General features: G+C 49.0%; 2 protein-coding genes across 3 annotated transcripts; both read left to right on the top strand.

Annotated features, from left to right (window-relative positions):
- Positions 1-549: 549 nt before the first annotated feature.
- On the top strand, positions 550-10,766 carry SYNPO2L (synaptopodin 2 like). 2 transcript variants are annotated; one of them, XM_049645241.1, is made up of 4 exons: positions 550-877; positions 2,064-2,215; positions 2,683-3,197; positions 6,455-10,766. In XM_049645241.1, the coding sequence occupies exons 1-4, from the start codon at positions 773-775 to the stop codon at positions 8,602-8,604; spliced, it is 2,922 nt and encodes a 973-aa protein (XP_049501198.1). In that variant the 5' UTR covers positions 550-772; the 3' UTR covers positions 8,605-10,766. The 2 variants fall into 2 exon arrangements, with proteins under 2 accessions (XP_049501198.1, XP_049501199.1); XM_049645242.1 differs by lacking the exons at positions 550-877; positions 2,064-2,215; positions 2,683-3,197 and adding an exon at positions 4,281-4,487 and having other exon boundaries at positions 6,455-10,756.
- Positions 7,905-18,790, top strand: MYOZ1 (myozenin 1). Its single transcript, XM_049645240.1, has 7 exons — positions 7,905-7,973; positions 12,423-12,524; positions 13,840-13,930; positions 14,855-15,033; positions 16,630-16,873; positions 17,232-17,397; positions 18,295-18,790. The coding sequence occupies exons 3-7, from the start codon at positions 13,858-13,860 to the stop codon at positions 18,524-18,526; spliced, it is 894 nt and encodes a 297-aa protein (XP_049501197.1). The 5' UTR covers positions 7,905-7,973; positions 12,423-12,524; positions 13,840-13,857; the 3' UTR covers positions 18,527-18,790.
- Positions 18,791-19,212: the final 422 nt, after the last annotated feature.

Genomic DNA, 19,212 nt, shown 5'->3' with positions numbered 1-19,212 from the left:
GAAAAAAATAAAATGACAATACTAGGTACCAGACCAATAAAATCTGAATTCCCAAAGCTGAGGCCTGGGAATCATTATATATATATACGTTAATAGATTATTTCATTATACAATCATCTAATCCTATATGCTGCCTGTTATTTTAGGAAACCAGTAGTTTTAGTTTTAAAAAGCTACATTGCCCTCAGCACTGCAACGGGATATGGATCTCCATTTTGATTAACAGGTAAATTCATACAGCAAGATGAAGGAGGCGCTCTTCTGGGGATCTTGTGAAATTGTGGAACAAGCCCAGCCATTTCTCGCCATGAAACTGAAGCCCACGCTGCTGCTGCCACTTGAAAATGAGCTTTGGAGGAAAGCAGTTGGGATTAGTCCGTGATCCTATTAGGGAAGGCACAGTCCCTGAAAGTGTATATATTAGTTAGAGCTAGTACTCTGAGTCCTGAGTAAAAGGCTCATGCAGGAGAACTGGGGAAAGGTGAGGGCATAAGTTTTGACTATAATTAGCTTTGGGAGTAATACAGCTGGGGGAGGGATGGGAGTACAGCCGGCAACTATTTTGAGCACAGCTCCGATTGACAGGACACGTGTGCTGGACTGTACTGATCCCAGGGCCAAGTTGCCTGCCTGTGGTGTGTGGTGTGGGGGGGAAGGCCTGGGGCAGCAGGAGCAGGACAGCCATACAGACAGGCCGGACGGGGTACCAGCGCCTCGACTTCTCTCCCTGGGACACTGTCCAAACTCCGAGGGCCATAGGCCAAGCTGAGCGATGGGTGCTGAGGAGGAGGTGCTGGTCACATTGTCAGGGGGAGCCCCCTGGGGCTTCCGACTTCAGGGGGGGGCCGAGCTGAGGAAACCTTTACAGGTGTCCAAGGTAAGGGAGAGCCCCTATTATTGAGGTTTCAGGGAAAGGGGAACCCAGGGGAATGTGGGAAGAGTCGTGTGGTGGCCTTTAGGGGAGAAGTGGGAGGCTGTGAAGAAGAGGAGTGGGGGTGGGCAGGTGGGCAGGTGGGCAGGGAAGCATGCTCATCTGGTGGGAGGAGTAGTGTCTGAGCACAAGCTTCTTGTAGGGGGCTACTAGAAAAGAATTCCTGGTTTCTGGGAGCAGAAAAAAAGAAAGTTCCTGAGGCACCATAGTAGCAGAGGTCCTGTTCTGACCATCCAGTCTTTGCTCTCCTGAGTCTGTGCCTCTACTCCAAATTCCAGGAATATAGGGAAGGTTCTAATTTTTCTTTAAATTGATATGTGACGAGCTGAGGCTGTCTTACCCAGCCCTACCCTACCCTGCCCTGCCCTGCCCTACCCTGCCCTGCCCAGGCCCTCACTGCCCCTCTTTCCCTTCACCAGACCCTTTCTCTCCCTATGCAAGACTTTTTAGGTGCTAGGAGGATTATGGCATGATCTGGCCTGTCAGATGAAGCTGTTATCTGTTTGGTTTCACCTCACGGGCTTAGTTTTCTCAACCATAAAATGTGGGTAATAACGGTACCTACTTCATTCTAAGGATTAAATGCAATAACACATGTGGAGTGCTTGGCACCATACCTAACATTTAGCAAGCACTCAATAAATGATAGCCATTATTACTAGTATTATTATTTTCACATATGTACATGTGTGTGCACGCATGGCACACATATACACAACCACATTCTCCCAGAATCTGCTGGACTCCCTCCAATCTGGAACACTGTTCTAAAATCTTGACCGTGTAGGTAATGGCCCCTGAGATTCCAAGGCCTAGAAGAGAACTACTGGCTAGTAAAGATATTGCCCTTGGAGGGAAATCTTTAGGTGATACAACTGCCATTCCCAGTACCTCCCCTCTGTAGTTTGCCCCCAGCCTCTTTGATGGAGTAATATGATGTATTACTCCCTCCAGTCTGCACCTTCTTCCCTCTTGATAGGCTTCCTCAACTATAGCTCCATACCCCTCCCATTTCTTACCCTGCAAAATATATCCCCTCCACACATAGGTCCTTCCTATCCTGATTCCTTTCATTCTATTCCCACTTGGAGCCCTCCCTCATCTGCTATCTCTCCTCCCAACACCTTCTCAGATCCGAAGACGGAGCCAGGCTGGCAGAGCAGGACTCCGAGAGAGGGACCAGCTTTTGGCCATCAATGGGGTCTCCTGTACCAGCCTCTCTCATGCCAGTGCCATGAGCCTCATTGATGCCTCAGGGAATCAGCTTGTTCTCACTGTGCAGCGGTATGGAACCCTCTCACCTCAGCCCACCCTCATCCCCCTAGTCCAGGGTTTCCAATGTCTATCCCAGCTTTGTGTCTCACTGCCCTGGCTTCAGCTACTATTAAGTACCCACTTCTTGTAAGTCTGGGCTGGAGTATAAATGTTTGTATATGCCTCCCAGAGGGCTCCAGTGTATCTGCAATTAAGGGATGGGGGTGTCGAGCAGGTATTTGAGTGTGTAGGCCTACTTCAACCCCTTGCCTGTCTCCTCGTCATCACATCTCCCTCTAAGCCCCTGTCCACTTACAGCCCTTCAAGCACATATGCCTCCCAGTTTGTCTTCATATCCCCACTCTTCCCAGCCCACTCGTTCAACCTATAGGCCAGTCACCTCTCTCCTCCTTTCCTTCCTTCTCCCATCCCCTCTAGATCTCTCTAGCTGTCAGTTATCCAGCCCAGTTCTTAAGTACTGTCCTCTTTCCATCCAGGGTAGAGGATGAGGGGCCTGTGCGGTCTCCATCCCCGGGTGAGCTTCAAGTGTTGTCACCCTTATCTCCACTGAGTCCTGAGCCTCCTGGCGCTCCAGTTCCCCAGCCTCTTCAACCTGGGAGCCTCCTCTCACCCCCTGACAGTGAGGCTTACTACGGAGAGACAGACAGTGATGCTGATGGACCTGCCACCCAGGAGAAACCCCGCCGACCCCGCCGCAGAGGCCCCACAAGGCCCTCCCCTCCAGGAGCCCTACCTGATGAGGTCTACCTATCTGACAGCCCTGCAGAGCCAGCGCCTGCCGTAGCTGGCCCTCCCAGTCATGGTGACAGCCGTGTGAGCTCCCCATCTTGGGAGGATGGGGCAGTCCTTCAGCCACCCCCAGCTGAGGCCCTGCTGTTGCCCCACGGCCCCCTCAGGCCTGGCCCTCATCTTATCCCTATGGTGGGGCCTGTTCCCCACCCAGTGGCAGAAGACCTCACTACCACCTACACCCAGAAGGCCAAGCAAGCCAGTGAGTGCCTGAACCCTTTTTCCCTAGCCAGAATCCTTCAATCTGAACCCTAAATCTACCCCTCCGTAACCATGCTTTATGCTTCTTTTGGATATAGGCTTGGGGACAAGTGGAGAAGAGTGATGAGTAGGAGGGAAAAATAATTATTCTCATAGTCCCCATTATTTTTACTGTTCGAACCAGTGTGGCAAAATGTGCAGGTGGTTCAACCCAACCCAGGAACAAAGTAGGGAAGCTGGAAAGGGACATGAAATCAACAAAGGGTTTGCTTGTTGTTGTTGTTGTTGTTGTTGTTGTTGTTGCTATGATTTTGCTAAGTGTCAGGCAGACAGGGTGAGGGCAGAGTGAAGACATGATGCAGGGGAGTATCTGGAAGCAGGGCAGGAGCTTTTCAGTGTTAACTCCAGGCATAACATCAGAGCCACCTTTGACATTTGTAAATTCAGTTAGGATTCCTGGGACTGGGAGACTATGGGATAGTCATGAGATCCCTAGGAAGTGGCAGAGGGAGGGATCTTCGACTCCTTATCTCAGGCAAGAATGTGGGCCTGGGCAGAAAAAGCCTGTTCCACTTATCTCAAGCTCTTTGCTATTTTTGATGTGAGCTACAGAACAAGGTCTAAGGGTGAGCTTTTTCCCTGTCCCGTGCCTCTACCCCAGAGACCTTTGTTGTCACCTTGAAAATCTAGGATTACCCCTCTAGTTCTCATCTCTCATTTCTTCCCTCTACCGTTCTGATTCCTGGTCCATAGAACTTTGTGTGCCTCAGTCTGGGACAGAGGCTAAGGACATTGATAAAATAGAGACTGACATCCCTGAGAATGTCCAATATCCCACAAAGAAATTCCAGATGCATGCCCAGGATCCCATGCTTATCCCCAATTCTCATTTTAGCACCCCTCCCTTCCTATCATGCTGGGTTAGACTGCAGTTAGTGGCTCAAGATATTTTTAGCCAAGCAGACCTCATTGTCCAGTGGGGTGGGGTTGGGGGAAGGGTAGGCAGGTGTCCATGTCCATCACACCGGGGCTTGTGGGGCAGCAGAGAGAAGGGAGGGAGGGGGCCAGGCTCAAAAAATAGCACAGTGAGCTCATTCAGCTGCCAGCTCTAGGGACAAGACAAAGGGGCTTTAAAAGGCGTGGGGGGTGGCTCAAGCTGGTCCTGCTCCAGCCAACACTGCATTTCTCAGCATGGAGAACTTTGAGCCCATCAGCCAAGAGCCCTTCAGCCAAGCCAGCTACAACAAAGCCCCAGACCCAACTCCTGAGCTCCAGGACCCATTCTACGCAGGTACTACCCTCCCATAGCCAAGAGAGTTCTGGGATCTAGACTGGAAGGGAATACATCAACAGCTTAGGAAGGGGTGTCTTTGGGAAAGGTCTTATTCCTTATTCCTTCCTCCTTTTTGACTTCTTTCTTCTCTTCTCAGGAGAGTTTCACTGCCCCTTTCTCAGAATGGGCTGATGCTATGGCTACATGTCAAAGGGGTTTGTGACCACATGAGCTTTAGAAAACTCATGGGGAGGGAATGTGTGTGAAAGAAAGAAGTATGAGTAATCTATAAATACATGAAGGCATGTATATGGGAGTCCATGGGAGGATATATGTGTGAACACATAAGTGTCTGTATACATGTGTAGCTGGTGTCAAGAAGGCTTTAATAGTAATGGTTACTCACAGTGGGCCTTAGGGCTGCCATTAAATGCTAAATTTACCTACACTATCTCACTTAATCCTCATAGCAATCCTATGAGATAGCCATTATCATGCTCATTTACAGATGAGGAAACTGAACTTCAGTGAAATGAAGTAACTCTCCCAAGAACCAAAAACCTGAACTGAACTCTGGTTCCAGTGCCTATCTCTCATGCACAGTGCTATTCTGTGGTATAAACGTTGGGATGGGTGGAATGAAAGCCCTAATTAGAAAGAAGCTTGGTATCTTGAGTGGAAAGCGGATGGAATTTCAAGAATTTTTCAGGAGGAACTGGGGATCATGGATCAGAGTGTATCTGTGTCCAAGGCAGGGTCGTAGCAGCAGGGCATCCTCTCCCATTTCCTGGCCCCACCTCCTGGGCCCCACATGGCATAGGAAGCCCTGCCCAGGTTGCCCTTAGTACATAGTCCTTGTGTGCCTGCCTCTTAGTGACTGCCTGAGCTCTCTACCTACAAGGCTGACCCCCAAAGAAGCCCACCCCACTCCCACCACAGTTGGGTGATGGTGGTGGGGGGAGGATATATTTAGCGGATGACCTCGAGGTATCCTAAAGATTTGGAGGGTTGCCTTGGTGAGCAGCACTCTGGCTTTTCCTGCATCTCAGATGTGAGGCTATCCCTGGCTGTGAGTATCAGGGGTGTGAGGCACAGAATAGTGCCCTGGTGGTTGGAAGGCCAATATCAGCTCTAAAATTTTGTCCAAACTACTAGTAACAGGGTCTCTGCAGGGGGAGCTCTGTGAAGAAGGAATATGCATGCGTGTGAATGTATTTGAGTGACTGTGCTTTTGTGTGGGTTCATGTGTATTTACATATGTTTATGTGAACTAGGGTATACATAAGCTGGGGTATATACGAATGAGAGAGAAGAGTACATATGAGAAAATATGCCCATAGCTGGCCTTCACTAGACCCACATTCTTGCTGAAATGTGTGGTGGTTATTTCTATGAATGTGTATGATGTGGACTACATAATGGAGGTGGAAATGTGAATGAAGATCCTTGTTCCTAAGGGTCCTTTGTGTCCCTACCATAGGGGTAGGGGTAAGAAGAGGAGATAAGTCCCTAAGTTTCTGAGAAGCCCCCTAACATGGTCTCTGTAGTAGAAGGAAGTGTCCCTTCTCATTTTGTCTCTTCCTGGGACCTGCCTCATCTCCCTGGCTGCCATGGGAAGTGACTGTCCCTCACCTCCATTGCCAGCCAGGAATGATGGGAGGCAGGGGAAGAATGTGGGGGGTGGGGTGGGTAAGAGCTCATCTCCAGGAAAATAGAAGCAGAGTAGAGGGGAGAGAGGATAGGAGAGATGTGGTCAGAGCGGTGTGAGGACAGCCAACCAGAATCTGCCTTCCCTTCAACTGTCCTTGGTTTCACCTTTCACCTACCACTCTGCCCCCAAGTCAGAGGACTTTGCCACAGACAAAAGACATTGTAGATCAGGCCAGTGAAAAGAGAGTAGGTGAGAGGGCTGAGGAAACTGGCTGGGGTGTGGGGAATAGGACTAGAAGACTTTCACTGACCATTTTCCCTCCTGGCTTCCTCAGAACTCCAACGGGCAGAGAGCCTCCAAGAGAAGAGTGTGAAGGAGGCTAAGACCAAATGCCGCACGATCGCATCCCTTCTAACTGCAGCCCCCAACCCCCACTCCAAGGGGGTGCTTATGTTTAAGAAACGGCGGCAGAGAGCCAAGAAGTACACCCTAGTGAGCTTTGGGGCTGCGGCTGGGACAGGTGCTGAGGAAGAAGACGGGGTTCCTCCAACCAGCGAGTCGGAGCTGGACGAAGAGGCCTTCTCCGACGCCCGCAGCCTCACCAACCAGTGCGACTGGGACAGCCCCTATCTGGACATGGAGCTGGCCAGGCCAGGCTCAGCTGCAGGAGAGGGCCAGGGCCGGGGGCTGGGAGGGCAGCTGAGTGAGGCCTCCGGCAGAGGGGTCCAGCTCTTTGAACAGCAGCGCCAGCGCACAGCCTCCAGCACCCAGGAGCTGGCACGGGATGGTCCAGCAGCCGTGCTCAATGGGCAGGGCCTGCAATCACCACCTCGGGCCCAGAGTGCTCCTCCGGAAGCAGCTATACTCGCATCCAGTCCTTCCCCAGCCCCTGTAGCCAGCCCCACCCCCTTCTTCCCAGGCAGTGGAGCTCCAACCCCGGCTCCAAACATCTTTAACCGGTCAGCTAGGCCCTTTACTCCAGGCTTACAAGGGCAGCGGCCAGGTACCACCTCGGTTATTTTTCGACCCCTAGCCCCCAAGAGGGTGAATGAAAGCCTGGGAGGTCTCAGCCCCGTCGCACCGCCCTTCCTGTCCTCTCAGGGGCCCACCCCTCTGCCCAGCCACGTGCCGGCCTCCGGTTCCCCCAGCACTCCACGCACCTCAGGCCCCGTGACAGCTACAAGTTCCCTGTACATCCCAGCCCCCAACCGTCCCGTAACGCCAAGCGGAGCCTCGGAGCCCCCCGCTCCCCCTAGTGCCGCTGCCATGACCTCCACCGCTTCTATCTTCCTATCGGGACCTCTGAGACCAGCTGCGCGTCCAGAGGCTCCCGCCCCAGGCCCCGGGGCGCCTGAGCCACCCAGCGCTCGGGAGCAGCGCATTTCCGTGCCAGCTGCCCGCACTGGCATCCTCCAGGAGGCCCGGCGACGGGGGACCCGGAAGCAGATGTTCCGGTCGGGAAACGAGGAGACGAAGAACTCGCCCAACCCCGAGCTCTTGTCGTTGGTGCAGAACCTGGATGAAAAACCCCGAGCCGGGGGAGCGGAATCTGGTCCAGAGGAAGATGCTCTGAGCCTTGGAGCTGAAGCCTGCAATTTCATGCAGCCACCAGGGGGCAGGAGTTACAAGGCTCTGTCTCACGTGACGCCTAAAACCGCTCCTCCAGTGGCTGCCAAGACGCCGCCCCCAATGACTCCTAAGACTCCACCTCCAGTGGCTCCTAAGCCCCCTTCTCGTGGGTTCCTTGATGGGCTAGTGAATGGGTCAGCCCATTCGGCTGGAATCCCTGAACCAGCAAGGCTTCAGGGCAGGGGTGGGGAGCTGTTTGCCAAGCGGCAGAGCCGAGCAGACAGGTATGTGGTAGAAGCTACACCTAGTCCTGGCTTTAGCCCTGGCCCTAGGCCCAGAAGCCCTTCCCCTACACCATCACTGCCCTCTTCCTGGAAATATTCACCCAACATCCGTGCCCCACCTCCTATTGCTTACAACCCACTGCTATCACCCTTTTTCCCCCAGGGTGCTCGAACTCTCCCTAATAAGGCCCAATCCCAGGGTCCTCGGGCAACCCCTAAGCAGGGTATCAAGGCTCTGGATTTCATGCGGCACCAGCCCTACCAACTTAAAACTGCCATGTTCTGTTTTGATGAGGTTCCCCAGACTCCTGGCCCCACCTCTTCAGGGCCCCCCAAAACTGCCCGAGTCCAGGAGATCCGCCGATTTTCCACTCCAGCACCCCAGCCCACTGCAGAACCCCTGGCCCCCACTGTTCTTGCCCCACGAGCAGCCACTACATTGGATGAGCCCATCTGGAGGTCAGAGCTGGCCTCAGCCCCTGTTCTTAGCCCAGGCCCTCCTCCAGAGTCTCCCAGGGGTCTTGGAACTTCCCCTAGCTCCTGTGGCTTCCAGGTAGCCAGGCCTCGGTTCTCAGCCACCAGAACTGGATTGCAGGCTCATGTGTGGAGGCCAGGGGCAGGCCACCACTGAGTGGGATACAGCTCCCAGGACCAAGGAGAGGTGGAACATCCTGTTCATAAAGTTGCTTCTCCAACCTATCCCATGCCCTCTCTGAGGCATCCGGAGGCTAAATTCCCTCCTGCCAGAGATAGTTTTGGAGTTGGTATCCCATCCTCCTGGCTCCCAACCTCCCTGCTGCTTTCCAACCTACTATCTCTGCTTTGTTATCTGTGCTTCCCTTTGTCTCTGTAGCTCCTTTTGTGGGTCTTTGTCTTTATCTCAGTCTCTCGACCCACACTCCTCCACTGGTCTCTCTTTCTCTACATTTGTGCTTTTCTCTGTGAGCCTCATTTTAACATTCAATGAGAAGCACACAGAGAAGTTACCAGTGAGACCTCAAGCAAGCTTACCATCAGGCAGGCTTCAAAAGGACTAAATTGATCCCTGCACTAAATCGCTCTCTACTCCTCCCTCTCATTTTCCAAGCTTGGCTGGCATATATCTAGGCATGTATGTGTACATTTGTGTATGTGCAAATGTGTGTGAGCACAGATGTGTTCTTATGTCTGAGGCAAGAGTAAGAGGAGAGGTCTAAATAAAGACCAAATCTGGGTCTTCCCCCTGTATTGATGAAAGAATGGTCAGATAGCCAGATAGTGGGGAGAAAGATGGACTGGACTCAAAGATCAGTGTCTGTAGCAGGGGTACAGCATCTTGTGAAACTCACAGATTATGAGAAGACTTGAAGGGCCAGAGCAGTTTGTAAGGGCTGAGTTATACCAGCTAGACCAGGAATAGAATTAAGAATTCTATTCATCAGGGGGTGCCTGGCTGGCTCAGTTGGAGTAGCAAGCAACTCTTGATCTCAGAGTCATGAGTTTGAGCCCCACATTGGGTGTAGAGATTACTTAAATAAAAAACTTGAAAAAAAAACCCGAATTCTATTCATCAGGATTTAAGAGCAACTTAAGAGACCCATACTAAGCTATAAGGATCCAGGAAGTGGAAAAGAAAGACAAAGAATTTCTTCTGAGAATGAAAAAAAATCATTGGCTTCATTGCCTCATGCACCTAAGACAGAAAGGAGGGAGAAAAGTGCCATGGTGTGAGAAGTGACGCAGAAACCAGGAGCAGAGCAGAATGAATGAAATTAATTGAGCCACAGAGAGGAGCATGGGGAGGGAAAGAGAGACAGTAGAGGTGGGTTTCAAGAAACTCACTGTGTACAAGAGGGGGATTGGGGAAAAATTTGAGAGAGAAGAATGCATTTGTCAGAGTGAAGATGGATGATGGTAGGGGGATGTGAGAGTGTGTACTGAGTGTTGGAGGAATACGTGGTGTCTGTGCTACTTCCTTTGAGTCTGGCCTTCTGCCTTCTGCAACTTGTCATGATGACCTGGGAAAAGGCAAGGAAATACCCAGAGCCAAAACCTCTTTTCAGTCCTACCCCATCCCCCGAACCCTAGCTTTTGTTCCTTTCCAGCTTCTGGTCCTGATCTCTGATCCTAGATGGGTATGGACTCCCTTTTCACCACGACCACCACCAGTCAATCACGTTTGCTGCTTGATCTGGATTGATCGCTTCCTTTGCATATTGGGTGTGAGTCACAGTACTTTGGTTTGTGCACAAGAATAAACTTAAGCTCCAAATCTTCTGTTGCTGTCATCTCTTCTGGTTTTATTCCTAAATCCTAATTCTCTTCCATCTTTTCTAACCCTGATCTCCTGATTCCTGATCTCTTTCTCCATTCCTGCCCTATTTTTCATCCTTTACCCTTCACCCCCTAGTCTTTTGCTCTTCTTTAACCAGTTCTGTCCCACTCCAATTTAGCCACCTCCACCATTCCCCTTGGTTCTCACTGCCTGCATTCTCCATCCAGATACTCCCCTTTTCCATCTCCTGCTCCATACTTCCCAATCAAGGCCACAATTTCAGAACCAAGAGGAGTGGAAAGTCCCTCCGAGCTTTTGCCATCATGTCCTACCTCTCTGGAGGAAACGATGATATTTCCATGGGAAAGCAATGCCTGGAGGTGAAGATGGGATGGGAAAAGGAAGAAGAGAGGGTGGATCAGTGTGGATTGAGTTTCATATATAGCAGAAGGCACTAGAGGTAGGCTAGAAATTAAGGACTTCTGAGAAGGTAAGTGCCATTACTCCAGCAGGGGGCATATTTGTGCAAATAGCCAGGCCCAGGACCCTGATGCTCCCAGGTACAGTCTTAGAATTCCAAAGGAAGGGCCCAGTGAGCATAGGTTGAATTTTGTCTTCATCCACCTGGTAGTTCTAGGTACTCAATCATAGCAGACAAAAATTTTGGGTTTTTTTTTGTTGTTGTTGTTGTTGTTGTTGTTTGTTTTTGAGGGTAGGATGGTGGTGATGACAAAATCACAAGTTTGCCGTTCATGTTTTTTCTTCTAATTGCTTCTTTGGGTTGGGAGGGCATGGAGAAGGAGGACAAAAGATGAGAGAGATCTGGATGTTAAACTGGTCTGGGCAGAGGCCAACTAGAGGGGAGTAGGATGATCTTTCAGCCCCTAGGCTGAGCCTGAAAAGTTCAGGACGGGAAAAGACAAGATCAGGGAGAGTGGAGAACTCACAGAGTGACAGAAGGGCATTCCAGAAGCTGGAAAGTCACTTACTAAAGCAGCCACAATAGGATGGTGGTGGCTGCAACAGAGGTGCAGCGTGCAGCAGCAGCTGGTTCCAGAATCTGAGCAGGAGGTGGAAGAGGATGTAGGATGTTCATGCAGCTACTGAGGAAGGGACTGGGCAAATGACAGGATTCTTTTTTTTTTATTTTATTTATTTATTTTTTTTAATTTTTTTTTAACATTTATTTATTTTTGAGACAGAGAGAGACAGAGCATGAACGGGGGAGGGGCAGAGAGAGAGGGAGACACAGAATCGGAAGCAGGCTCCAGGCTCTGAGCCATCAGCCCAGAGCCTGACGCGGGGCTTGAACTCACGGACCGCGAGATCGTGACCTGAGCCGAAGTCGGATGCTCAACCGACTGAGCCACCCAGGCGCCCCGACAGGATTCTTTTAAGGAAGCTCTCAAACTTATACCCTTGCCCAAGGGCTCCTCTGGAATAGTATGAATGGGACAATCTAGATCCTATTGGGTGTGTGCTCCTTTTGAGAAAATCCCAAGTGGAAACCCTAGAGAGTAAGGACCTGGCAGGTTAGAAGCCTACCTGTACATCTCAGACACCAACATTTATCCTGCAAAACAGGCTGAACTGAGCACCCCAACAGCAAATGGGGACAAAAAGGGAGAACTTGGTCAAGTCTTCCCCACCTCATCTCTGACAGCATAGGAAGCACTGGATTTGGTTAATTTGGTCCCTTGTCCTGCCAAGATCTAGCTTTCCCAGAGAAAAGATCAACTCATCGAGGAACTTTTAAAACATTCTGAACAGATTTCCTTTCCCCAAACATAGCCCCTTAAGCCCTCCCACTCCCAAAATGTACCCATATAGTTCCTCCAGCTCCAGCCTGGATTGGTTCTGAGTGACTCTCCAGACATGTTCTCCAAATTCTTGCTCTCCAAATTCTTGTCCACGGTTTTCTGTTTGCTTCCTCTTTCCCTCACAGTTTTCAATTTTTCCCTGAATGCTTCTTTGGATCTCAGACTCTAGATGCCAAGAAAGGGGAGTCTCTGGGCAGACTGATCCCTGGCTCAGACAGCTTAGTGGGAGAATCCCAAAGGCTTTTCCTCTCCTTCCTGAGCCTCTGGGCAAGGAGGGCGGGATCTTGGTTCCAGGGTCTCAGTACCCCCAGTGCCATTTGAGCTGCTTGTACTCATCATCTCTATTAATAACTACCCTCCCTCCCCCACTGCCAGTGCTGCCCCCACACCTGCCCAGCTCGGGTTCTCCAGTCACAGCAGCTCAGTCCTCCAAAGCTGCTGGACCCCCAGGAGAGCTGACCACCACCTCTGCAGCCGGTAAGTTCCAGCTCTATCGCCAGAGGGGCTGGAGCCCACTCTGTTGACTGCTGTGTCTGTGTCTGCAAGAGTGACCCTTGATCCTGGGAGACTTGTCTCCCTCCCCTGTCTATGCTCTGCTCTCAGCTGTCCAGTTCAGGGGAGCCACAGAGTTGGAAGAAGAGGGGCTTAGGAGGGTGGGGGAAATGGAGATGTTGAAGGAGGCACTGGAGTAATAAGAAGGGGATCTGAGAGGCTGGGTGGGAAAAAGAACCTAGTTAGGGCTGAAAAAAGTATAGTAAATGCCCATTTATCAGTTCCGGGGGTCTTGTCTCAGCATACCCCATTAAGTTAGTAGAAATGCAGATGTGTTGTGAAATAGGACTCAGCAGAAAGACAGTGTTTTGCTGAGTGCCAACTTCTGTTAAGGAAGGGCTGGAGTCTGCATCTTTTCCCAGCTTGTCCCCCTCCACTGCCAGATTCTATTATTATGTTCCTATCCCCCCTCAATTCCCTACCGCTATGATATTGCTGAATTGATGTGCATCAAGGTTCAAATGCCCCCGGCCTTCCTCTCCACCCCAGCTCTGGGGTCTGGGGCGGGAGCTACTGAAAGGGAGCAAGGATCACTGCTGTGACCTCCCAGGCCACACTCCAGCTGGCCCAATAGAGGAGCAACAACCTCTCCTTCCTATGGAGAATGTTTTGGGCCGAATCTCCTTGACCCTGGCAGAATATTTTTCTGTGCCACTGCCCTCTGCGCCCCTGCCAGGGCTTGAGGAAGACTGAGGAAAGACCCAGAGTTGGGAATGACAGCCCCAATCTGAGATCCCCATGAAAATAAAAACTTGAAGTCATGCCAAGCCAATGAAACCTGGGTGCAGTGCCCAGCCTGTGTGTTGTTTGTTTTACTCACTGCCCCCAACACATACTGTGTTCCTAATCCCTGCACCAGCTCTATTTTAACAGTAGAAAGGAGGTTTATAGAAGGTAGGGGCAGAGGGTGCATCTATACTTTCTTCCTCACCTCCAAGAAAGGAGAAGCCCTAGAACAATGGGTTTTCACCCATTGTTTTTTCCCCCTTTTTAGGGAAAAATATACGTTCATTATATATGTATATATTATATATATATATATATAATATATATATATATACACACACACACATATATATATATATATATATATATGTATATATATACATATATATATATATATATGCACACACACACCCTTAACCTGAAGCCCTTAACCCCAAGTTAAGAAGTACTACCTTACTGCAGATACCTTCCAGTCCCTGTCCATGCTCCAACTCCCCCTTCTCACCCTATTCAGGCTGAATCTGCCTCCACAATGCCACTCTCAGGAACCCCAGCCCCAAACAAGAAGAGGAAATCCAGTAAGCTGATCATGGAACTAACTGGAGGTATGGCATATTTGCACCTACCTAGTGTAGGGACTTCTTGTTAAGAGCATCTCAGCCTCAGAAGTCCCAGAAAAATCATAAAGTTAAATAACGTGAAGAGATATGAAGAGACAAGAGAAATTCGGGGGGGGGGGGGCAGGGAGAAAGGTGGAGAAAGGATTCAACACTGATCACACACCCTTCCACCCTTTTCACCTTGTAATCTGAGACAATAATATCCTTGCCATATCACCCAATGCAGGTCCAGGACAACAGGACTCACAGGTCAGTGAGGTATGTTTGAGGAAAAAAATATATATGATGGAGACTGGCACAGAGTAAAGTCTCAGTAAATGGTTAATTTCCTTACTTCCCCTCCCTCCACCCCTCCAGTGCTAGGGAACCTGTGGAAACACATAAAATGGAAAAATACTTAGACTTTTTTTTTTTCCTGGGGGGTGGTAGGAGTATATGCATATGAAGAGCTCTCCCAATGCCCAAAGTCTGTCTGCAGCCAGGGTTCACTGAGGGGAAGAGAAAGGAAAGTAGTTAAGACAGAAATCTGTATTTAGATGTGGTCAACTCCACACAGTGTTGGCCTTTGGGCTTTCCCCCAGGCTACAGTCTCCCCATTGGTCTCCATCTATGATGTTCCTTTAGTCTTTTTGCCCTGCACCTCATGCCTCTGCCCCTTCTGCCTTATTTACTCTCTCCACTCTGGTATACTGATTCCACTTTGCACCCCAGTTCCTGTGCATTGTCTCCAACTCCAAACCCAGGAAATAAAAATTTCTCACAAACTACATAGAACTTCATCAGACAGTATCTGCTTACCTCTGGGATCTCTGCAGGAGACACACACACTTAGTTGTGGTTGGCATCTGTATTCTGAACCTAGAAAACCTTACTTTTCTCCTTGTCTCTTCCTCCCCACCTCCCTGGAAGGTCGACAGGAGAGCTCAGGCCTGAACCTGGGCAAGAAGATCAGTGTCCCAAGGGATGTGATGTTGGAAGAGCTGTCGCTGCTCACTAATAGGGGCTCCAAGATGTTCAAACTGCGGCAGATGAGGGTAGAGAAATTTATTTATGAGAACCACCCTGATGTCTTCTCTGACAGCTCAATGGTGAGTTCGGAACTTTATAACTCTCACAGCCTAGTGCCTCTTCTGACAGTTTTTTGGTGGGCCCTGAATCTCCAAAATACCACCAACCTCCCCTCTCTGCAAATTTATAAGCTAATTAAGTCCCCAGATATATTAAACGTCCAGGGTGAGTTACAGCCCACTTCTGAAACTCAGTCTCTATCTTAGAGCCAGTGAAGGGGAGGTGGGGGTGAAGAGTACACACCCTCAGGGGGAAAATTCCTTCCCAGTATGGCTAAGTGTTAAAGATAGGGCTGCCAGATAAGACAGGACACCCAGTCCTGTATTTTAAAGTTGAGATATGCATGAATAATTTTTTAGTAAAGTATGTCCCATGAAGTATTTGGGACATAAAAATTTAATTTAGTTCAATTTAAAAAATACAAGATAACAGTTAAATTTTAATTTCAGATATGTGACGAATACTCTCTTGTATGTAAATATGTCCTATGCAATATTTGAAGTGTATTTATAGTAAAAAAAGTATTCGTTGTGTCTCTAAGATTCAAATTTAACTGATGCCCTATTTTATTTGATGAATCTGGTAACCCTACAATGAGTTAAGTGAATTTTTATAAACATCTCCTTCTTGAGCCATTCTTTTATCTATAGGATCTAAGGACTCTGGATGTGGGAATTGAAACTGTCTTCTAAGATAGTGAGAATTCTCTAGTGAGAATCATTCTCCAAAGAGAAGGAGGGATTGGAAGGGTGCCAGGCACAAGATGTTATAGCCGAGAAGGAGGGGATCTTCTCCATTACCTTTCCTCCCCCTCTACCTTCACTGGGCAGCCAGGGGAAAGTGGAAATAGATGCCTACATGGGGCCAGAGGCAGGACTTTCTGTCATTGGCCCTTATGTAGGAGCAGAGCAAAAATGCTGAGCCGGTCATATCTAACTTTAGGAGGCCAAAAGCCCTCCTCCCTGGCTGGGTCTGGTTACACTGGTTGGAGCATAGGGGTGTGTATGGTGGGGTGGCTAGGAGAGCCTCCTGAAGGAGTTGGTGGGGTTATTTTTAGGCTTTGGGGCTGAATCCAGGGTTGCCCTTTTGGTCACCCTTCCCCCTACCTGCTACAGTTTCACGGTCAGGAAGTCCTGGTTCAACAGGCACCAAGAGCAGAGAGGGAGAGGAAGAGAAAGACAAAGAAGAGAGTTCTGTCTGTTAGACAAGATAAAGAAAAAGAAGAGGCAGACATCTCTCTAGCTTTTCAAATTAAGCCTGGGTTCTCTGTCCCAACCCCATCCTTTCAAATTATAGTGGGGTGCAAGTCTTGGTCCTCTTTGCCTTGGTAAGGATGGGAAAGGAAAGTGTGGAGAATGAATTGTCCCTACCTTAAGATGTAACTGGACGAACTGAGCCAAGGGGGGGTCCTATCCATTAGGAGAGTTCAGTTCTTCTCTGTCAGGCTATCCACTATCACTATCCACCTATTGGAGGGGAGATCTCAGAGGGTTCAGTGTCTTCTGGTTGGCCATTTTCTCTGATCATCTCCTCCTTGCTATGCACACCACCTTTGTCTTTGTATATTTCCCATACCCATTGCATAACCTTCCCCTTACTTTGTTCTTTCTTTCCAGGATCACTTCCAAAGGTTCCTTCCCACAGTTGGGGGACAGCTGGGCACAGCTGGTCAGGGATTCTCCTACAGCAAAGGCAGCAGTGGAGGCCAGGCAGGGGGAAGTGGCTCTGCCAGACAGTATGGCTCTGACCAGCAGCACCATCAGGGCTCTGGGTCTGGATCTGGGGGTACAAGTGGTCCTGGGGGCCAGAATGGCAAAGGAAGAACTGCTGGAACAGCAGGGGTTGGCGAGACAGGAACAGGCAAGTATCCTTATGCAAGAGTAATGTTATCTGGTTCTTAGAGTAGAGATATCCCCAGGAATGAGGCCTAGACTGGGTTTAGGGAGCAAGGGAGGCCTGCTGAGGTACCTAGATGGACTCTCTTACCCCAGGAGAATGCCAAAATGTGTCTATTTCACCCAGGAGCTTGATCTTTCTGTCACCTTTCTGGCTTTTCAGTTTCAGTCACAGATCTGCCCTTGGGCTGTCAGGATTCCACAAAACTAGCACAATTACCAAGATTGGCCCCAGCAACTTCCCTAGTACAGAGGTGTAAGACTAACTTCCACTGGCTGCTAACTGCTATTATTGACTCAATTTTCTCTCCCATGGCTGCCAGGAGACCAGACAGGTGGAGAAGGAAAACATATCACTGTGTTCAAGACCTATATTTCCCCATGGGAGCGAGCTATGGGGGTTGACCCTCAGCAAAAAGTGGAACTTGGCATCGACCTGCTGGCCTATGGGGCCAAAGCTGAGCTTCCCAAATATAAGTCCTTCAACAGGTAAGGGGTATGAGGAAGCAACCAGATGCATTCCAGTGTGTGGCACAATGTGCTTAGTTGGAATGGAGACTTTGGTTCAAATGTTTCAGAAGGAGGCTGAGGAGGGAAGGAAGGAATATGGGGACCCAAATTGAAAGCCTTTGCTTTTTTCACTCTAACTCAGAGAAATAGTGGAGTATGATGGAGGAAACATTTGCTGTGAGGCAAGATTTGAATTTTAGTTCACTTCACCACTTATTAGCAGAGTGGGCATGGGACAGTCACCCTACTTCTGAGCCTTGGTTGCCTTGCTCTAAAATGGGAATAATATATTACATGTTTAAAGGACTCTTGAAGTTCCCTTCATTCAAGGTTAGGATTTCATTACTGTCCCTGTAGGAGGATTCTATTTCCTTATTCTCTAGTAAGGCTTAAGTATCTATTTTGGAATTGGGCTTCTCTAGACTGTGAACAGGAGATCTGTGTGAAAGCAGAATGGGGAAGCACCATTCTTTTGCATTTGGTCCTAAGAAGCCTGAATTCTCCAGGCAATGTTAATTCCTCTCACCAAGCCATGTGCTATCCACTGGAGGTGGGGTAGGAGTTGTGTGGTGTGTGTGTGGGGGGGTCTACATTGTATTTTAAGGTAGTCTCAGACCCTTGGGTCTATAGTGTCTAAGTCACAACATCCATGAACCTCTTTATCTAGTACCCCACTAGACTCCTTTTCTCTTCATTAGCTCTGGAGAAAAAGCAAACCAGGAATGGGGAATGGAGCACTAAGGGAGAAAAAGGAGTGCAGAAGCAACCTAAATTAAAATTCACAGACTTCCCCATCCTCAAAAAAGGGTAACATCTCACTGATAAAGCTGTTCCTTTTGTTCTGGTTTTTAATCAAATAATATCTTCTCTTTTCAGGACGGCAATGCCTTATGGTGGATATGAGAAGGCCTCCAAACGCATGACCTTCCAGATGCCCAAGTTTGACCTGGGGCCCCTACTGAGTGAACCCCTGGTCCTTTACAACCAGAATCTCTCCAACAGGCCTTCTTTTAATCGAACCCCTATTCCCTGGCTGAGCTCTGGGGAGCCAGTAGACTACAATGTGGATATTGGCATCCCCTTGGATGGAGAAACAGAGGAGCTGTGAGGTGTTTCCTCCTCTACTTTGAATTAAATTTCTCTTCTCAGGTTCTAATTTGGAGAGAGAATGTTAAGCAGGATGCCCTCACTGTAAATCCAGTATCCTTGTGAGAATGGAGGGGGAAAAGGAGGGAGAGATCTGCCTTTCCAGTCTTCACTCCAAGTCCCCACTCCAAGCATCCTTTCTCTCCAACTTGCTCTGTATGGAACCTTCTCTTTTATGGAATTTGCTCTGCCACTGGTAACAGTCAATAAACTTTGAAGAAATGAACTCATTCTTCCTCTGATACTTGAGGGCAGATAAAAACTAAGGCTAACAATGCACAGAGACTAATTAAAGTCAAGTACTAAACGTTCATTATTCAGACTTCAAGACCAGACCTGAGCTCTGGTTGCTTACATACCACACCCATGTCCACACCCACAATACCATATTCATAGGTGTATACAAAGACATACTTATTCAATGGTACATAAGACAATCATGCACAAACACATGTGTTGGTCCATATGTGGGCAAAACTAAGAAGCTATTGTGTGCAGTGGTTAGGAAGTAGGTGTTGGTGACCTTAGTGTTAGTTCTCTTTGTGTAGCTGATTAGAGATTGGGATGATCAGGATTATCCAATTATCACAAAAGTAGAACATGCCAAAAAGTTTCCAGATGACACCAGAATGGGCTGAGGAATATATA

This window comes from Panthera uncia, chromosome D2 (assembly GCF_023721935.1).
Source record: "Panthera uncia isolate 11264 chromosome D2, Puncia_PCG_1.0, whole genome shotgun sequence".
In the NCBI taxonomy this organism is placed as follows: Eukaryota; Metazoa; Chordata; class Mammalia; order Carnivora; family Felidae; genus Panthera; species Panthera uncia.
The sequence above is the reverse complement of the archived record's forward strand: the minus strand, read 5'-3'. Positions and strand labels throughout refer to the sequence as shown.

Bases quoted from the DNA above. Each gene is read 5' to 3' on its own strand.
- SYNPO2L (XM_049645241.1), top strand. From the start codon at position 773: ATGGGTGCTGAGGAGGAGGTGCTGGTCACATTGTCAGGGGGAGCCCCC. The intron at 878-2,063 runs GTAAGGGAGAGC...ACACCTTCTCAG, and splicing joins AACCTTTACAGGTGTCCAAG to ATCCGAAGACGGAGCCAGGC. The intron at 2,216-2,682 runs GTATGGAACCCT...CTTTCCATCCAG, and splicing joins CTTGTTCTCACTGTGCAGCG to GGTAGAGGATGAGGGGCCTG.
- MYOZ1 (XM_049645240.1), top strand. From the start codon at position 13,858: ATGCCACTCTCAGGAACCCCAGCCCCAAACAAGAAGAGGAAATCCAGT. The intron at 16,874-17,231 runs GCAAGTATCCTT...CATGGCTGCCAG, and splicing joins GGTTGGCGAGACAGGAACAG to GAGACCAGACAGGTGGAGAA. The intron at 17,398-18,294 runs GTAAGGGGTATG...TTCTCTTTTCAG, and splicing joins AAATATAAGTCCTTCAACAG to GACGGCAATGCCTTATGGTG.